Source organism: Leptonotus elevatus, chromosome 2 (assembly GCF_054856555.1).
Source record: "Leptonotus elevatus isolate MCC_2025b chromosome 2, RoL_Lele_1.0, whole genome shotgun sequence".
NCBI classification, from domain to species: domain Eukaryota; kingdom Metazoa; phylum Chordata; class Actinopteri; order Syngnathiformes; family Syngnathidae; genus Leptonotus; species Leptonotus elevatus.
This window is the reverse complement of record NC_141240.1, coordinates 17564637-17580065: the sequence shown is the minus strand read 5'-3', so window position 1 is coordinate 17580065 and position 15429 is coordinate 17564637. Positions and strand designations below refer to the sequence as shown.

Genomic DNA, 15429 nt, shown 5'->3' with positions numbered 1-15429 from the left:
AACTTATAGTTACTGTCATTATTATAAGCCTGATATATTTTTTATCATTATCATATACAGTACCTTGACTTGTTAGAAAACAAATAAATGTACCGGTAAATCAAAGTGAAATAAATCCAAATCTCAATTAATTGACATTAAATCATATTTTCCAACTTGACTGTGGTACCAGTTGATAGATCACTAAAATGTTAAAGCAATAACAATAACAGCTGTGAAGCCATTTTCTAATCTACTAATGGCTTCAACACCTGATACTTGAATCACTTGCTTGGACACGGAAATGTGCACTTAATCAGCCACAGTTTACACAGTGATGCACTAGTCCAATAAAACAATGTCTTTGACCCTCCACTGCCACGTCTTGGTGGCACTGTCTCCTCCTCATCTTTCTTCCACTTCCCACCAGAGAGAAGTCTAATATTGTGCCACACTTTTAATTGCAGAAATACATCCTTCCCCTCATTATGGACAGCCGAGAGGACAAGAAGCATCTGCAGAAGATGGAGAGCAACATTGCAGCAATGAGTGGCACGCTGACACAGACAGGTGAAGATTAATATCTTCATCAGTTTCTCCCTCCTTAACATTTTCCCTCATTTATCTGTTGCCAAAATTGGGAGGCCCTGCGCGTTTTTAACAAATGATGCCGCTGTCATTTTGCTTTAATTTGAAATTGCTTGTTTACTGTCAGGCTCGAGCTCAATTAATTACGTTTCGCTGAAAAGCTCTTAACCTCAGAATATTAATGAGGAGTCGGGAAATGACAACTTTTCTTTCCCCTCCTCCGCCCACCTTCTCTCATCCCCCACTTTCAATCCCTCTTCCATTGCTGCACCGACCCTATCCAGTGCTTCACTGTCATCATCATCAGCCACGCTCTGCCCCGTAGGTGGCGAGAAAGTTCATTTTAATTTAGTGTGTTGCTTGTGTGCATGATGGTTGGCTGTGCATGCAGCATGGCACTGTGTGGCGTCTGGGCCCAGCGTTGGCCCTTGTGGGTGATTAAGTACACAGTGACAGGTGCGGCTCCCATGTTGGACAGGTGAGGAATCTCAAGCTAGCTGTCAGACACATAGGGAGCGAGAGCGATGCTTCCTTTGCTCTTCGTCAATATAATTAAAAATCCAGGATGGTATAAATAAGAGGCCCTTTGACAAAGCCTGGGCTCAGTGCCCCTCTTTCACTGATGGTACCCAATTGTCTTGTCCAAGAAATTAAGTAATTGAGAGACTAATTTAGAGCAAAAAAACAAGAAAATATATACATATATGTATCTGAAATATATGACACTTGAAGTGAATGATGGTCGTGCTGTGCAAATAAGAACTGAGCTTTTATTAAGCTTTACACGATCTTGCAAATTCGACATCATTTGAATCTGTGCCGGGCGTCCGGGGCATTTGATCACTGTGATTGGCTGTTAGCTAACGAATCAGCGCACGGGGCAAGAAGAGCAAGTGACAACACGGATAAACAGCACTCAACTCAACTTTATGTTTTTTCAGGACAGCACATGTGAATATTAAAGTCCCCCATAAAGAGGATATGATCATATTTCAGCATGATTTCGGCTAGAAGATTTGCAAAGTCGTTTAAAAAGTCCTCATTGTATTTTGGAGTTAAATTACAGCACAGCACAGTGACTGTTTGGCCGACTTGAAAGAAGGTGGCTTCAAAGCTGTGATCGACGTGGTAAATAGACATAGTTTACATTTATGTATTTATTTTTTTAAATAGTCGCCGTTCCTCCACCTCGGCCCGACGTCCTCGGAGCGTCCAAGTAAGCACAGCAGTCAGGTGGTAGTAATGCAATCATAGCGGTGGGCTCACCAGCGACAGTCCAATGTCATCATGAATCAATTGGCAAATTGACATTACAGCTGATCACATATTTTGCATAAGTTGCAAAATATCGGCAAATCAGATTGATGTATAGTCTATAAATAACAATAATAATAATAAAGTAGTAATGAAATTCAGTGTCCATTATTGATTTTTTTTGCCTTTAGTACTGTATGAGGTTTTGTAGTTTTGGAGATGAACTGATGAGAAAATGGAGATGGAATTGATTCTGACAGAGGCATACGTTTGTACAGTGTACCTACAACTGGAGCTGAAGGAAAATGTTACTGTAACTTAAATCAGTGTTTGTCAACTTGTCAATTGTTAGCGCTAATATGCTTCTGTTGTTCTTTCACCTTTTGCTCTTAGTCTTTACACAGTCGGTAAGACTCCAGTTGGGTAAAAAAAATAATACAAACACTCTGCCACAGTGTTGGAACTAATTTGCTGTGACTTGCAGTAGCCAAGCGGCTATTGTAGTTAATGACTGGTGTAGTCAACAATTGGGGTGGGGGTTGCAATTACTGTACACTACTCGAACTGTCTTCGCTGTGCCTCTTCCTCCCGCTGTGTTCCTCCTTGCTGCACTGAATAATAGCAACCAGGCGTCTCACTGCTGCCAACTACTTGAACCCCCCTTTGTTAAAGTTCATATGTTTCTCTAGTTCCAAGTGCAACAAGGTGATGTATCTAGTTGAACGGTGGACTACATTATTCTCTCTCACCAGCACCAGCTCGAGAGTAGGGGCCTTGACTCCCATTAAGATTTGCCTGCAACTTCACATAGACAATTAATGAATGGATCTTGGAACAACTTCAGTGCACTAAGGCTGTAATGGAATTGTGCGACTGTTTGAGCACTCTGTGTCTTTGGACACCATATTGGTGACCAGCTGGCCATTAAGATATAGAGGCCTGGACATATGTAGTGTACATTATATTGAGGTATTTACTGAATAATTTACTGAATGGACAATATGAAGCCACCACACAGCAGCTGCAAGCCTCATATCATTGTGTCTCATCTTTCTGTCGCACGCACACAGTCAAAGCCACTGACACACACACACACGCACGCACGCACACCCACACACACACGCGTGTCAAAGCTACAGCTGCCTCCTGATTCATGCTTTGCCAAAGTCATTGACTTCATTATTCTTGGCTTCATATCTGTGATGACTGGGGATAAGAAGTTATGCATTTTTGTCGGTACAAAGGAGTCAAAGGTTGGATTGTGGACAGTTTGGCTGTAATTGTTGAAAAACTGGGCCAATGGTAATTCACAAGTCAGCAACACAGGCTGGTGGACTGACCTACACATATGGAGAAGTCATTGTGCAGTAAGGCGTCATTAGAAACCAATTTAGCACACACTTCCTTAGTGACACCTTTTATAAGAGGACTGTTGCATTTACTTTTATTACACCTCTCATACAGTTTGGTCACATTCGGGATCCTAAACAGGATAACCAGCTTTAATGCTTGGGTTTTTGGCCCCAGCCATCCTGCTCAAACTCGTTTTTTGTTGGCTTCTGCAAGCATGGAAAGATCAAACATGTCAGCAGCACCCTACCTATATTAAACACTACCCCACCCATTTTAAATACAGGTGCCACCTCTTTGAAATATCAAATATTTTGTTCTGGTTTTCTACATCACTAACTGTCTCAAGCTTTTGTCCAAGCCTAAATTTACGTGGTTCTATGCATCCCATCCAGCCGGCTGCAGATCAGGCTTTTAAGCATTGGCCTGACAACCTCAGCAGTGGACCGCCACAATAACTGTTGATGTTAATCCTATTAGGCTTGATTTAACACTTTACACGCCCATGATTTATATGAATGTTTATTGGTTTTCTATAATATAATCAGCTCAGGGAAACTTAATGCATTGTTTGGTAATACATGCGTGACTGGAAGCAGGGGGCAACAAACTGTGCCCGCTGTTATTTGAAATCATACACCCGCATCCAACACCAACACTTGAACTAATTCAATCTTCAAAGTCAATGGAAAAAAGAACAATATTTATTCGGATTAGGGGGGACATTTTGTCTGGCAGCCTCCTCGTAAATGAGAGCCTTGTTTTTTTTCTTTGTTGATCGTTTGAGGGTTTAAGATGCATTAGAAGGCAAGTGTCTGGGTGGATAATGGAAGGTTAGGCATTGTTATTTGATTTAAGTTCAGACACTGGAGATTAATATCTTCATCCAATGTGCAAACCCTATCTACCCACCACCTCCGGTGACTCTGACCAGATTGCGGCTGACTATTATCTTTAATTACAATTCTTGGTGGACAGCTTTGATCTTTTAAATGAGTTGAATTTGTTTTTGGTGACACCAAAAATGTAGCTACGTCAAATACAGTGTTTATTTCACATTTGCTATATTGAATGCTTTTTATTTTCTTCCTTTAATATTAGTTGGACAGCTACAGCAGACCATGACTTCTCTCCAGGAGCTCCTGGTCCAACAGCAGCAGAAAATCCAGGAGCTCTCCCATGAACTGACTGCAGCAGAGGTAGTTGTCGCCTTGTCGTCGTCATCATCATCTCAGCATGTTTCACTTGTTACCAACAATGAATAGTAAACTAATTAATTCATTATTACAAATAATTTCAAATGATATATTTTGGTACTTAATCAAGAATCATATTGTAAGGCATTCCAAGTCATTTATGGGGTGGACCCTGTCCTTATAACATATGATTAGTTGTTTTATGCTGCAGGTTTTTAAAGCCATATTTATGTCTAATAGCGAGTGCCACTCTCACTCAACTACTTCATCTTTGATACGTGATCATAATTCCGTAATATATTTTTTGTTCAATAAAAAAATATATATTAACAAGTACAAGACAACATAACAAAGCAGACAATGCTATAAAGGTTTTGCTGTAATCTCGAAATGACTTACTGTGATGATTGTTAGACAGGCAATCATTTTGAAATTGCAAAGGAGCCCAGTAAAGGTGCTCGGCTGAACTCTCCAGATTGATTAGGAGAGGAGCGAAGAGGTTTCTCCAGGCTTCTATCCACTAAAACTTCCTGTGCTGCCCTTGCTCATAACTGCCATAGATAGACAGCCTTATTATACAGTTTATCATCAGAACTAACGCTGCTCAACCCAAGTATGGTTCATCTCATTATGGGGCCATAATGTTAAGCCATACTGTCGTTTGTCTTTTGTCGTTTGATTTTATAGACAGTGTTGGTAATCTTTTCGGAATTTTAAGTGTTTAGATGAAGTGGCTGTGTTCTAAAAAGTGATGTGCTGGCATGAAATGTTGCTCGCTGATTTTATAACACGTCTCATAATTTGCTTTATGATCTCTGGGCTCTAAAAAGTGTCTTGGAAGTAGACAATCTTAGACAATGTTTTATATCCACAGCTTGTTAAGCACATGGCTAGCATCTGGATATCGCAGGGAAACATATGCAGACACATCTGCTTCCGATCAAATGAGGGGAAAAAGTATAAGTGCCTCCCCGGGACAAGATTGATTTAAAGATTTGTAGCTTACTTTGGTGCCATTTCAAGTTTTTAGCTGCTCATGCTGTCATTCACAATCGCAGAAATGGTTTATAAAATGGAAAAAAATACATACATTGTATTTGCATTTATTATTCCACATAAAATAAATGATACTTTTTGTTTACTTGATACCTAATATAACTCCACTTTTCCTTATTCATGACAATTGTCCCTGAAGTGGAATTCTGCTAATAAAATAGTGACGATAATAAGCTACATCCACATCACAGGTGGATGGAGGAATGTTTTTTTTCATTTTCATTTTCATTTTCATTTGTCAAATCACATATTGCATTAAAATGTGTCTACTTCATTTGCTGTGAGTACATTGTTGGAGAGCAGTAGTGTATAAGTATATTTCACATCAAAATACCCATTAAACAAATCGTAAACTCAGCTTTATAGTTACAGCGTAGATCTTAAATTTTCCCCGCAAGTTGGCGCAGGAAGACTTGTTGGCCATGGAGGAAATTGGGAAATTGTTTTCAGGTCTAGGACTTAAGATGAGAAACACATGTTTATGTTGGTGAGCTACTTCTTATTCACCGTTTGCGGCTTTAAAGGTTTGCCTCGCCACACTGCTCAAAGTGCGCCACGCTTAGCAATTATACCTCTCAACACGGAAATGTGCCTTTAAGCCAAAACACATGGGGCTTTCGGTTTCCTCGACTCCTAAGTAAACATTTCTTGTACTTTGGAAACCGCTCATTTGTAGAGGGCATGTAGTGACCCTAAACTGTAAACTAAAAAAAAAAAAAGCTACTCTTGCAGAGATACACTTTGGATTTACATTACATAGTTTAAGTGACACTGTTCATCTTGTTTTCTAATTCAAATATGGGTCATGGCAGAATTAAGACAAACAAAAATACATGAAATGGAAATCAGGCCTCTTCCTAGCGTGGATTAACATCCAATATAAATCTGCCAATGCGCCTGCAGCATAGGCAAACAGATTAGATATACAGTTGACCCTCACATTCACATACTCACGGTTCAGCACCCGCAGATGCACATTTTCACTGATTGTTTTCCCCCCAATTTCTTTTTTTCAATATAAAAAAAAATGGGGCGTGGTGTGTTCCATTTTAACCCAAATTTTATGGTAAACATATTGAATGTTTATCAGCGTTTTCTAGAATTTTTGGGGGGAGGAGTGGGTGAGTGGACTTCGGAATTATGTATTTTACTTATTTTCCCCAGTGCAGTTCAATGGGCATCAATCATGCAAATTTTCGCTATTCGTGGGCTGGCCCAGTCCCTATCTCCTGACTGTACTCGCTCAATATGAGCCTAACGACATTGAAATATGGCAATTGGTGGCGTACATACAAACCCGTGACTGCCCAAACAACACAAATAGGGTGGGAAAAAACACCCTGAGTAAATCTATACTGTGAAACTGAATACTAGTTGTATAGAATTAAGTAGGTTTTGTGGTTACCTACTGTACTGTACATTAACCAACAGTGATAGTGTGTCACTCAGGCCATCTTAACAGTATGTAACGTTGAATATTTGTATTTAAGAAAACATCTATTCTGGGTTGCTGCTATTCAAGGCTGATATTTGTGTAGCTGTCTATGTACTTTCTGGAGTGTCTGTGCATACACATTGTTTGCCATGTTAAGTATAAGCAGAGATACGGGCATTAAGTCGGAATTGGGCACTTAGACCTGCAGTGTACATACAGCCTTTTCATACCTTGTTTAGCTCTGTCTTGGTTCATTTGCTGTATTCCAACAGCCTAACTGAAGTATAGATTTGCCTCTGGATGATGCATCCCTGATGTTGAACAGACTGCTATATTTCTGCCCCATTATCATTACAAATCTGCCCGTTAACCATGTTTTCCCCGCTGTCTTAACTCACTGATCGTTCTCTTTATTAGTGGGTACAGCGTGGAAGATTAGAAACCGCCTCCTAGCTTGTGCAGGACTAACTGCCAGTGGGAAATAGCATGAATAGGGTGAAATCAATTGCACTGTACCAGTGTTTCCACTCAAAAACTCTCCTCTGGGGACTTTTTGAAACTAATTCCATCATAAATATACATGCGTTACTTGAAAACGTATTGTCTGCCGGCAGAGAATCTCTGAATTCATTTGCCGTCAGACACTCTTAAACAAGGCTTGTTAAAGATCTTTTTGCTAATGGTCTAGAGGCGTTTATCTTCATTTAGCCAGATGAGCTGTTGTCCTTGAGTGCTGCTACAGTTGATGTGTCTTATTTTCTAGCCATTAAAATTCATTGTGTTTAATCTACTTTCTTCTTTACAAATACTTAGCAGAAGAAATCTCTATAGATTTGCACAGTGAAAAACACAGTGTGCAAAGTATTGCTTAATTATTAAATACACATTTTCTAGGTTAAAGTTTTTAGCTTGGTATTGTTCTGATGGTTGGACATTTGCATTTACAGTTTTTCACAATATGCTCAGAGGGATGTGTGCACAATTAAATTCTCTGCTGTTAAGGTCACACAGATGCCATAGAGCTCTGCACCTGCTTTTGAGGAAGTTGGCTAGATCTCAAAAATCTCATTTGCATAAGTCATTTCCATGATTAAGTCACAAATTGGCTGAATGTTATCTTGTAGGACTAGTATCGGTGACTCGTGAACATACATGCATACATTGTGTAAAGTCTTTGATATTATTAATTTAAAAAAAGTCTTCCATGCAGTTAATAAGGTTTGTATGTATTTTTAAATGTGTAGGATACAAATAACATTAGTATAAGGGTAAATGTAGTTGTGTTGCTTCTGGATCTGAGTGATTAAATTGAAAATAATATTTATTTTTACATCTTGTTGAAAAAGTCTGTCCATTAAACTGTTTTTAACTGTTTTTAACATTGATGTTAACTTGTATCCTCTAGATGTGTCAACATGAAACAATTTTACATCATAAATTAAAAGATTCTGTGTACTGTAGGTCTAAGCGATAGAATCCAAAAACAATAGTTTTATTAGTACAGTAGTTAAAAGTCCAGGTCACCATGCATTTCAAAGTGAAAGTAAACTTTCAGATCAGGGGGATTTAAGTGTCGATGGAATGGATTGCTGATAATTATGTTGATCAGCAGTTTGTGCAAACATCAGATCTTACAAGCTTTTGCGGTGTGTGAGATATGTCAGCACTTGAGGTTGAGCGCACTTTCAGTCTCAGCGGACATTGATACTCCCAACACTTAGCCTGCAGACAAGCACTTTACTCTGAAGTTCCACACAATGTGTGTGTATACACGTTAACATAATGTATCTCAAAGCTGAAATTCAGCACGGGCTCAGCATTTGATTAGGTTTCTTTGAATTTAATAAGACATGTCAGAGATAGTGTTGCTCGACAGCCTCGATGTAAGATAATACATGTTATGTATGTAGCAAGAGGTTAACGGTTTCATTGGTAAGCCTTTTTTTTTTCTTCTTCTTTTTTTCATATTAAGCGATATAAACCAGGGATTCTCAACTGGTGTCATCCTGGGACCCACAGTTTCCCACAACCAGTCAAGTTCCAACACAAGTAAAACTAAGGTGTCTTTACATTTTTCTTATCTATTTTCAAGATCTTAAATCTATCCATTCACAGATTAGTTTTCTTAGCATTGTCCTCATTAGGGTCGGCCATTAGGTGAGCTGTCAATCCCAGCTAATTTTGGGCAGGAGGCAGAGTGCAGTGGGAGGAAACAACATGCAAACTCTTTAGAATTTCTTAGGTTTCCGCATGAATTGGTCATAAAATGTAGTGTGCCCTTCATCTGAATCACATACCTTTTCCTCCCATTGTCATAAACTTGGATTTACTTTCTTATATCTCTGCTTTCAGAGCAAAACTTGAGGAAGAACATAACAGCACATGTGAAAGTCAGTAAAATTCAATTAAATATAAACACTGTACATAATAAGGCCACTAAAATCAGATTTTTGTTTTTTTCCTTCGCTTGTAGGAAAAAGCCTCGCCCACTTTGAAAGTCCAACTCAGTCTATACATCATTTTGTATATGAAATGAACCACACTTAACCATATTGATACCTTGGTGAGGGAAGGGATTAAAATAGTTCCGATGAGGTGATGCCTGTAATAAGAATGTTTTCAGTTGGCTCCCATTGCAACACCTCTAAAACATGACTCCTTATCAACAAGGTGTTGTAGCTGATAACCACCAGCACAAATACCTCTCATCTCCGTTTCTTTAGCCCTTCACTTTTCCACCTCGGCCTCCTCCTGGCTCAGTAAATGAGTGTGATCCCTTTCAGATGTGATTCAATTAATTTCTCATAGATTTAATTACAAGCGATAGAGTCCAAATTATCACTCTTTCCCTGATAGGGGGTCCACAATTCCTAACAAGCGTCCTCTGGTGAGTTAGGAGAGACTTAATTACGGTTTTAGTCGAGTTTTCCCATGACTTTGCCCCTTCTCAGTTGAGAATCCTCACTTAATCTCTTCTTGCTCATATGCAGGTCTTTATTGTAGGAAGATACACCTTCTTGAACTTAACATTATTCAACCTCTATTGCATATGTATTTGCAATGTTTAAAAGCTCACAGTAGTTTGCAATGAATATACAAAACAATGACCAGTGAAATAGATCAACACACAAGCAGCCATTACCTTTATGTCTGTTTTTATATGTTTATATGTCATGACAAGGCTTTTGTGTGAATGTTTTTGCATTGTAGAATATACAGTATATGTAGTAAAAATAATGTGGTAACTTTAAAATTATGCTTTACATTTTGGTTTTATTTGATATTTTTGTTACTTTCCATTAAAAACAAATCATTTATTTTGCCCCCAAAAAGTCAATGGAGAATGAAAAAACAGAAAGGGTGGGGTGGGGGTTGAGGAACAAATGTGATTTCCCACTGCATTTGGAGGTGGTCCACTGTGTCTACTGAGATTTCTACCGCGACTTCTAGGGCTAATGTCTGTAGTCCAAAGCAGTAGCCTTACTGCTTTTATGATTATGTAACACAAGATCCCTGAAGTAACTGAGGTCAAAGATCAACTCATTGTATGTTCCTTTTTATGCTCCACCACACACAATTTTCATCTGGTCTCCTCCAAACGTGGAAATTATTTGGAATCTGTTCCGAGAAGCTTGTCAAAGTTTGTATTGGAGGCAAGACATTGTTAAAAACCTAATCTAATAAATAATTAGAATAAATGTATCCATATGAATCACATTTTAATTAATGCTGTACATATATTGTATTTGACACCACAAGCAATGCTTTTAAACTCAAAATACATTTTGGTCGACAAACAGACATAGGTGAGCTTAAAAAACAAAATTAAATCACTAAAATCATAAATTTCCATCAGGCTACCACTAAATAATAAAGCACAAATATAGGATGATAATTTCATGGTGCAATCGCAACAAGGCTGTAACTCATTAATTCAAGTTGTCCATATTCAAGCTTCTTGTAAACCCATTCAATGTGCGGTGTGAAAATATTAGTTCTTCTTTAACTTTGAAGTACATTCAAGAACAGCGCATTTGACGGACCAAACATTTAATACTATCTAAATTGAGTTAAAAGAACAACAACCGTCTACCGTGTCTTGTGTTGTGAGTGTGTGGCCCTTTTCCTAAAGAGCACTGGTTATGAAGGGAATTTAGCTGTGTGCACATTGCATGAAATCATAACCAGATATGCTTTATTTTTTATGCATTCTTTTTTTTTTTTTAATTAGTACATGCGCGTCAGAGACTAAACACATTAGAACAACTGCAAACAGTAATAAGCAGTGTTGGGAACGTTACTTTAAAAAAGTAATTAGTTATAGTTACTCATTACTTGCTTAAAAAAGTAACTCAGTAATTTGATTACTTCAAAATAAAAATAACTCATTACCAGGCAAAGTAACTATTTTATTATTATTATTATTATTATTATTATTATTATTATTAGATTTTTATACAAGGAATTCAAATTATGTCCAGGCTATATAGGGTGTTGTCATTTATTTTGTGATTATTTATGTCACACAAATGCCTCACTCCATATCATATAATAATAATAATAATAATAATTCATAAAATGTAGAGTGTTGATGTATGTTGTACCACTGCCAATTACTACAGCAATCATAATAGTAATAAAAATAAAATAAATGTGATTGATATATGTGACTGGATATATGGTGATTAGTGGCACATGTTGTCATCTATAGGTAATTTGTAGTCCGTCCCTCTAAGATTTCACGAGCATTTTTTATGATTGTTGTGGGCTAAAATAATCAATAATATATAAAAGAAATCGCCAATCCTATGAAATATGCAGTGCTTAATTAGATCATGGCCATAATCATTGCCATAACTACTACTCCATTTCCTCCTCAAAATCATCAGCTTCCACTTGCTTTCTCTGAAAAACTTTTGTACACTTTCAATTAAGAGAGTATGGTGATATATCTTCAATTCATAATTTTACACATTTAAAGACATGTTTGATTTACGTCAGAAAACTGCCCAACTGTAGGCTTGCAACATTCACATGCAAATGTTATATAACTGCTTACCGTTTCTCAGTTTAATTACTTTGGTGCTCCCGACAGACCTCGACTCCATCGCCTCGTCAGTTTGATTTGCCATGACTGGATATTACTTTCAACACTTTTCACGTGTTTAGTACTCGTGAAATAAGAGAAATACAATTGTTGGCGCTATTAATTACACTAGGCGAGCGTGTCGCTAATCGCTATGATTTACCGGTATGGTGGTTATGGTGCTTGTGTTAATGGTTCGTGGTGGAACAGAATAGCCAACAAATCGCTCCTCATGGCGGTAGTTTTTTGGCAAATCTCTACTGTTATTTTGATTAATGTCACTCTTGTCAAAGTTGTCAAACCCGTAGATTCTTTGCTAAAATGCTGGAAGGAAGACACGTCCAGAAGAAAGACATGTCCGTCACGTCGTGACACGCTTTCAGCGGCACATCCAAAATAAAAGTCACTATACATTTCAACTGTCAAGGCACTTTTATTGTGACGAGGTCCGACAACAACAGTGCCTCTAACTGTGCGCAAATGACATTTTTCAGAGAGATTTCCGCAAAAGAGAAACACGACTGCACAACATCTTGTAGCTTACTTCGAGCCTTGAAACTAATAAATGAATTGCAACACAATGCATTTCACATACAATAGTAATAACGGCCTTTCAAATATGGGGAGACTAAATAGTTAAATTACAGTAATTTCTGGACTATAAGCCGCTACTTTTTTCACTTGCATTCAACCCTCTGGCTAATACAAAGATGCGTCTTATCCATCAGATCACAAGGGGGCGCACTAGAAAGGAAGCGCAATAGCGTCAGGCAGAGCAAAATAAACCAAGTGAGCCCAAATAAAGTAGGAGAGACAGAACGAGAGCGAAACAATTTGCGCCCTCATTATGGAAAAGAAAGTAGCAGGAACCCGGTGCAGTAACATTAAAAAACCTGCGGCTTACAGTCAGGTACGGCTTATATGTGAAACAAACTTGAGTATTCCCCAAATTTAGCCAGTGCAGCTTATAGTCGGGTGCGCCTTATAGTCCAGAAATTACTGTAGTCAGTTTATGAAAGAAAAAAAACGGAGTTACCAAACGCCGTTAGTTTAAACATAGTTATTCCCATCATTTGTAATAAGTGCTCATGATTGCCTATTGTTCAAGAAACCGGTAACTTTTTCTGGACAGTAGGGACAACACTAAAAAAGCATGATTCACACTGTGGGGCTATAAAAATATAACTGTCGTGGGATTGTTTGTCCTAAGCCACATGCAATGGAGAGGTTGCTAAGTTAATGGATGACCATCATGATTACACAAGTATTGAGGCTTTTTGTGTTTAACATGTGTGTTTACTCAATAGCTTGTCTCTCTTTTTTTTAAACAGAGCTGTTTTTGAAATGATTTCTTATTGTACTGAGTGACAAAGGTGGGATTGGTTGTTGAAAGAGGCCTGTTGACTTTTAAGTGTATGCGATTTGTGTGTCATATTTTCCTATAGGCGGCCTCTGCAACCAGTCGCATCCTGGACAACCAAACAGTTGGAGAGCTGAAAACTGAGATAGTCTCTTTGAAGGGTTTACTGCTCAGCAGGTAACAAAGTTATTCAGACACGCACACACATTCACACACGGTATTAAAGAAGAGCATCCCTCTTGAATCACTTGTGTCCACATTTGAGTATATTTTCATCTATCCTCAGCATGTTGTTCCTGTTGTTGATGGAAGTACAAGTCAATATTATTATTTTTTTATTTGCACGACTAATTGTTTTCCACATAATTGGCATTCAAATGAATTTTTTAATAGTATTAGATAGCAACTAGGTCTACATTAGTATCGTTTTCTTCAACAGGTTCGATAGTGAATAGTTACTTGTACAGTGTGGTTATTTACCAACATGCATTTCCAGTCTGATACATTTTTAGTAAGATGGTAGCTTTTGAATGTTTTTTTTCAAATGTAAGCGTGCCAAATGCTCATGTTGACATCTGTGGATGTACAGTTTATCATCTTGCTGCAGTCGTAAGCCTGTTTTAAAGTTGTTGTGCTGCTCCAGGTATCACACAAACATTTATGTTTAGGGATGAATTAATAAAAGATTATATGGTCTTCCAAATTACTTGCACACTTAGACAACCATAAATGTCAAAAGTGGTTTTGGGGTATCATCTCAATGTGGCATTAGAGGTTACAGATTGCACCATTGCTTTTATTTCACAACTTGCCTTAACCTATTAGCATACTGCAGTCATCAGCATTTCAGCACCGTCGTCTTTATTTTCATATTTTTATGGGTAAACAAGACACCTATTGTTCCTGCAATCTTACTTTACTCTCACTCATTAGTAAGAGTAAAAATAAAGTGAAAAGGATAAAAAAAAATTCAAAGTAGCTGAAAAAAAAGTTATTTCCTGACCAAAATTGTTATCTATTGTACTATTGTTTTACAGAATCCTTATAATTATCATAGTACAGACACGATTGAAACTTAGTTTTTGCATTAGACTGAAAACATTATTTCATTATTATTTTTATTTTAAAATGTGATGAGATGTCATTTGACTACTAAAACAATCGGTGTGGTTTGTATGATAGTGATAGGCAAAAGCAATACAATACGCTATATAAAGCAAGCATTTGCATTGTGTTTTATTGGAAGTATCAGAAATGCCCGGATGTTCAGAATTGTCAATTACGACATCAATAAGAATAATAATTTAAAATAAATAATGAATATATGGTGATTTGTGGCATATATGTCACTTATTTGTAATTTGCGGACAGTCCAACACAGACGGTTAAGAGAAAATACAATTATTGGCACTATTGGCGAGTGTTTCATGAGTGTGTTGCTATTATTTATCTTTTCCTTATAGCTAATAAATCGATTGTAAAGCAACGCATTTAATGTATAATAAAGATAACAGCGTTTTCGAATAAGGGGAAAATTATTTTATTAAAGAACGGAATTACAAACGAGTTACAGCACAAACATGGCTGTAGCCTCTCATCCATTTTGAATTAAACCACTGGTGTCCTGACAAATGTTCAACAAGCAGACTAAAGAAAATAGCAGCAGTTGATGAACGAAACATTGTGATTGGAACAGAGGCCTAAATTGAATTGTGACATCAGCAATATGAAGGTCATGAACAAAAGTACTGATACTGCACAAGAAGAATAGGAAGGCCAGCTTGGACTTTGCCATAAAGTAAAGAGATGAAAGAATATCACGCAGCAACATAATGGGCCAAAAGCAACAAAGAAGTTCACCGGGGCAAGAAGTGTAAGGTTAAAGAGCATGAATTTTACCTGCTAAAAAGGAGATTGAAAGTAGAAACTCCACCTCCAAAGCAAACAGCAACTGAAAGAGATTGCGGTGAAAACCTGGGGCAACATCAAAGAACAGGAATACAAAAGCTTGGCAATGTCAGTGGGGTCACCGGGTTGATATTGTTTTTAAAATCCAACTTTGCGGTAATTATGAAGTCCTATTCACTTCAGCCTATGCGTTGCAATACTTCGACTTACTTTCACT

General features: G+C 37.7%; 1 protein-coding gene across 2 annotated transcripts in view; it reads left to right on the top strand.

The window, feature by feature from the left end:
- Positions 1 to 15429, top strand: part of pex14 (peroxisomal biogenesis factor 14) — a 56936-nt gene that overhangs the window by 39390 nt on the left and 2117 nt on the right. For both annotated transcript variants that reach the window (XM_086069898.1, XM_086069897.1), the window contains exons 6-8: positions 447 to 549; positions 4273 to 4370; positions 13390 to 13481. In XM_086069898.1, the coding sequence (XP_085926024.1) occupies positions 447 to 549; positions 4273 to 4370; positions 13390 to 13481 (293 nt within the window). The remainder of the gene's footprint in view (positions 1 to 446; positions 550 to 4272; positions 4371 to 13389; positions 13482 to 15429) is intronic.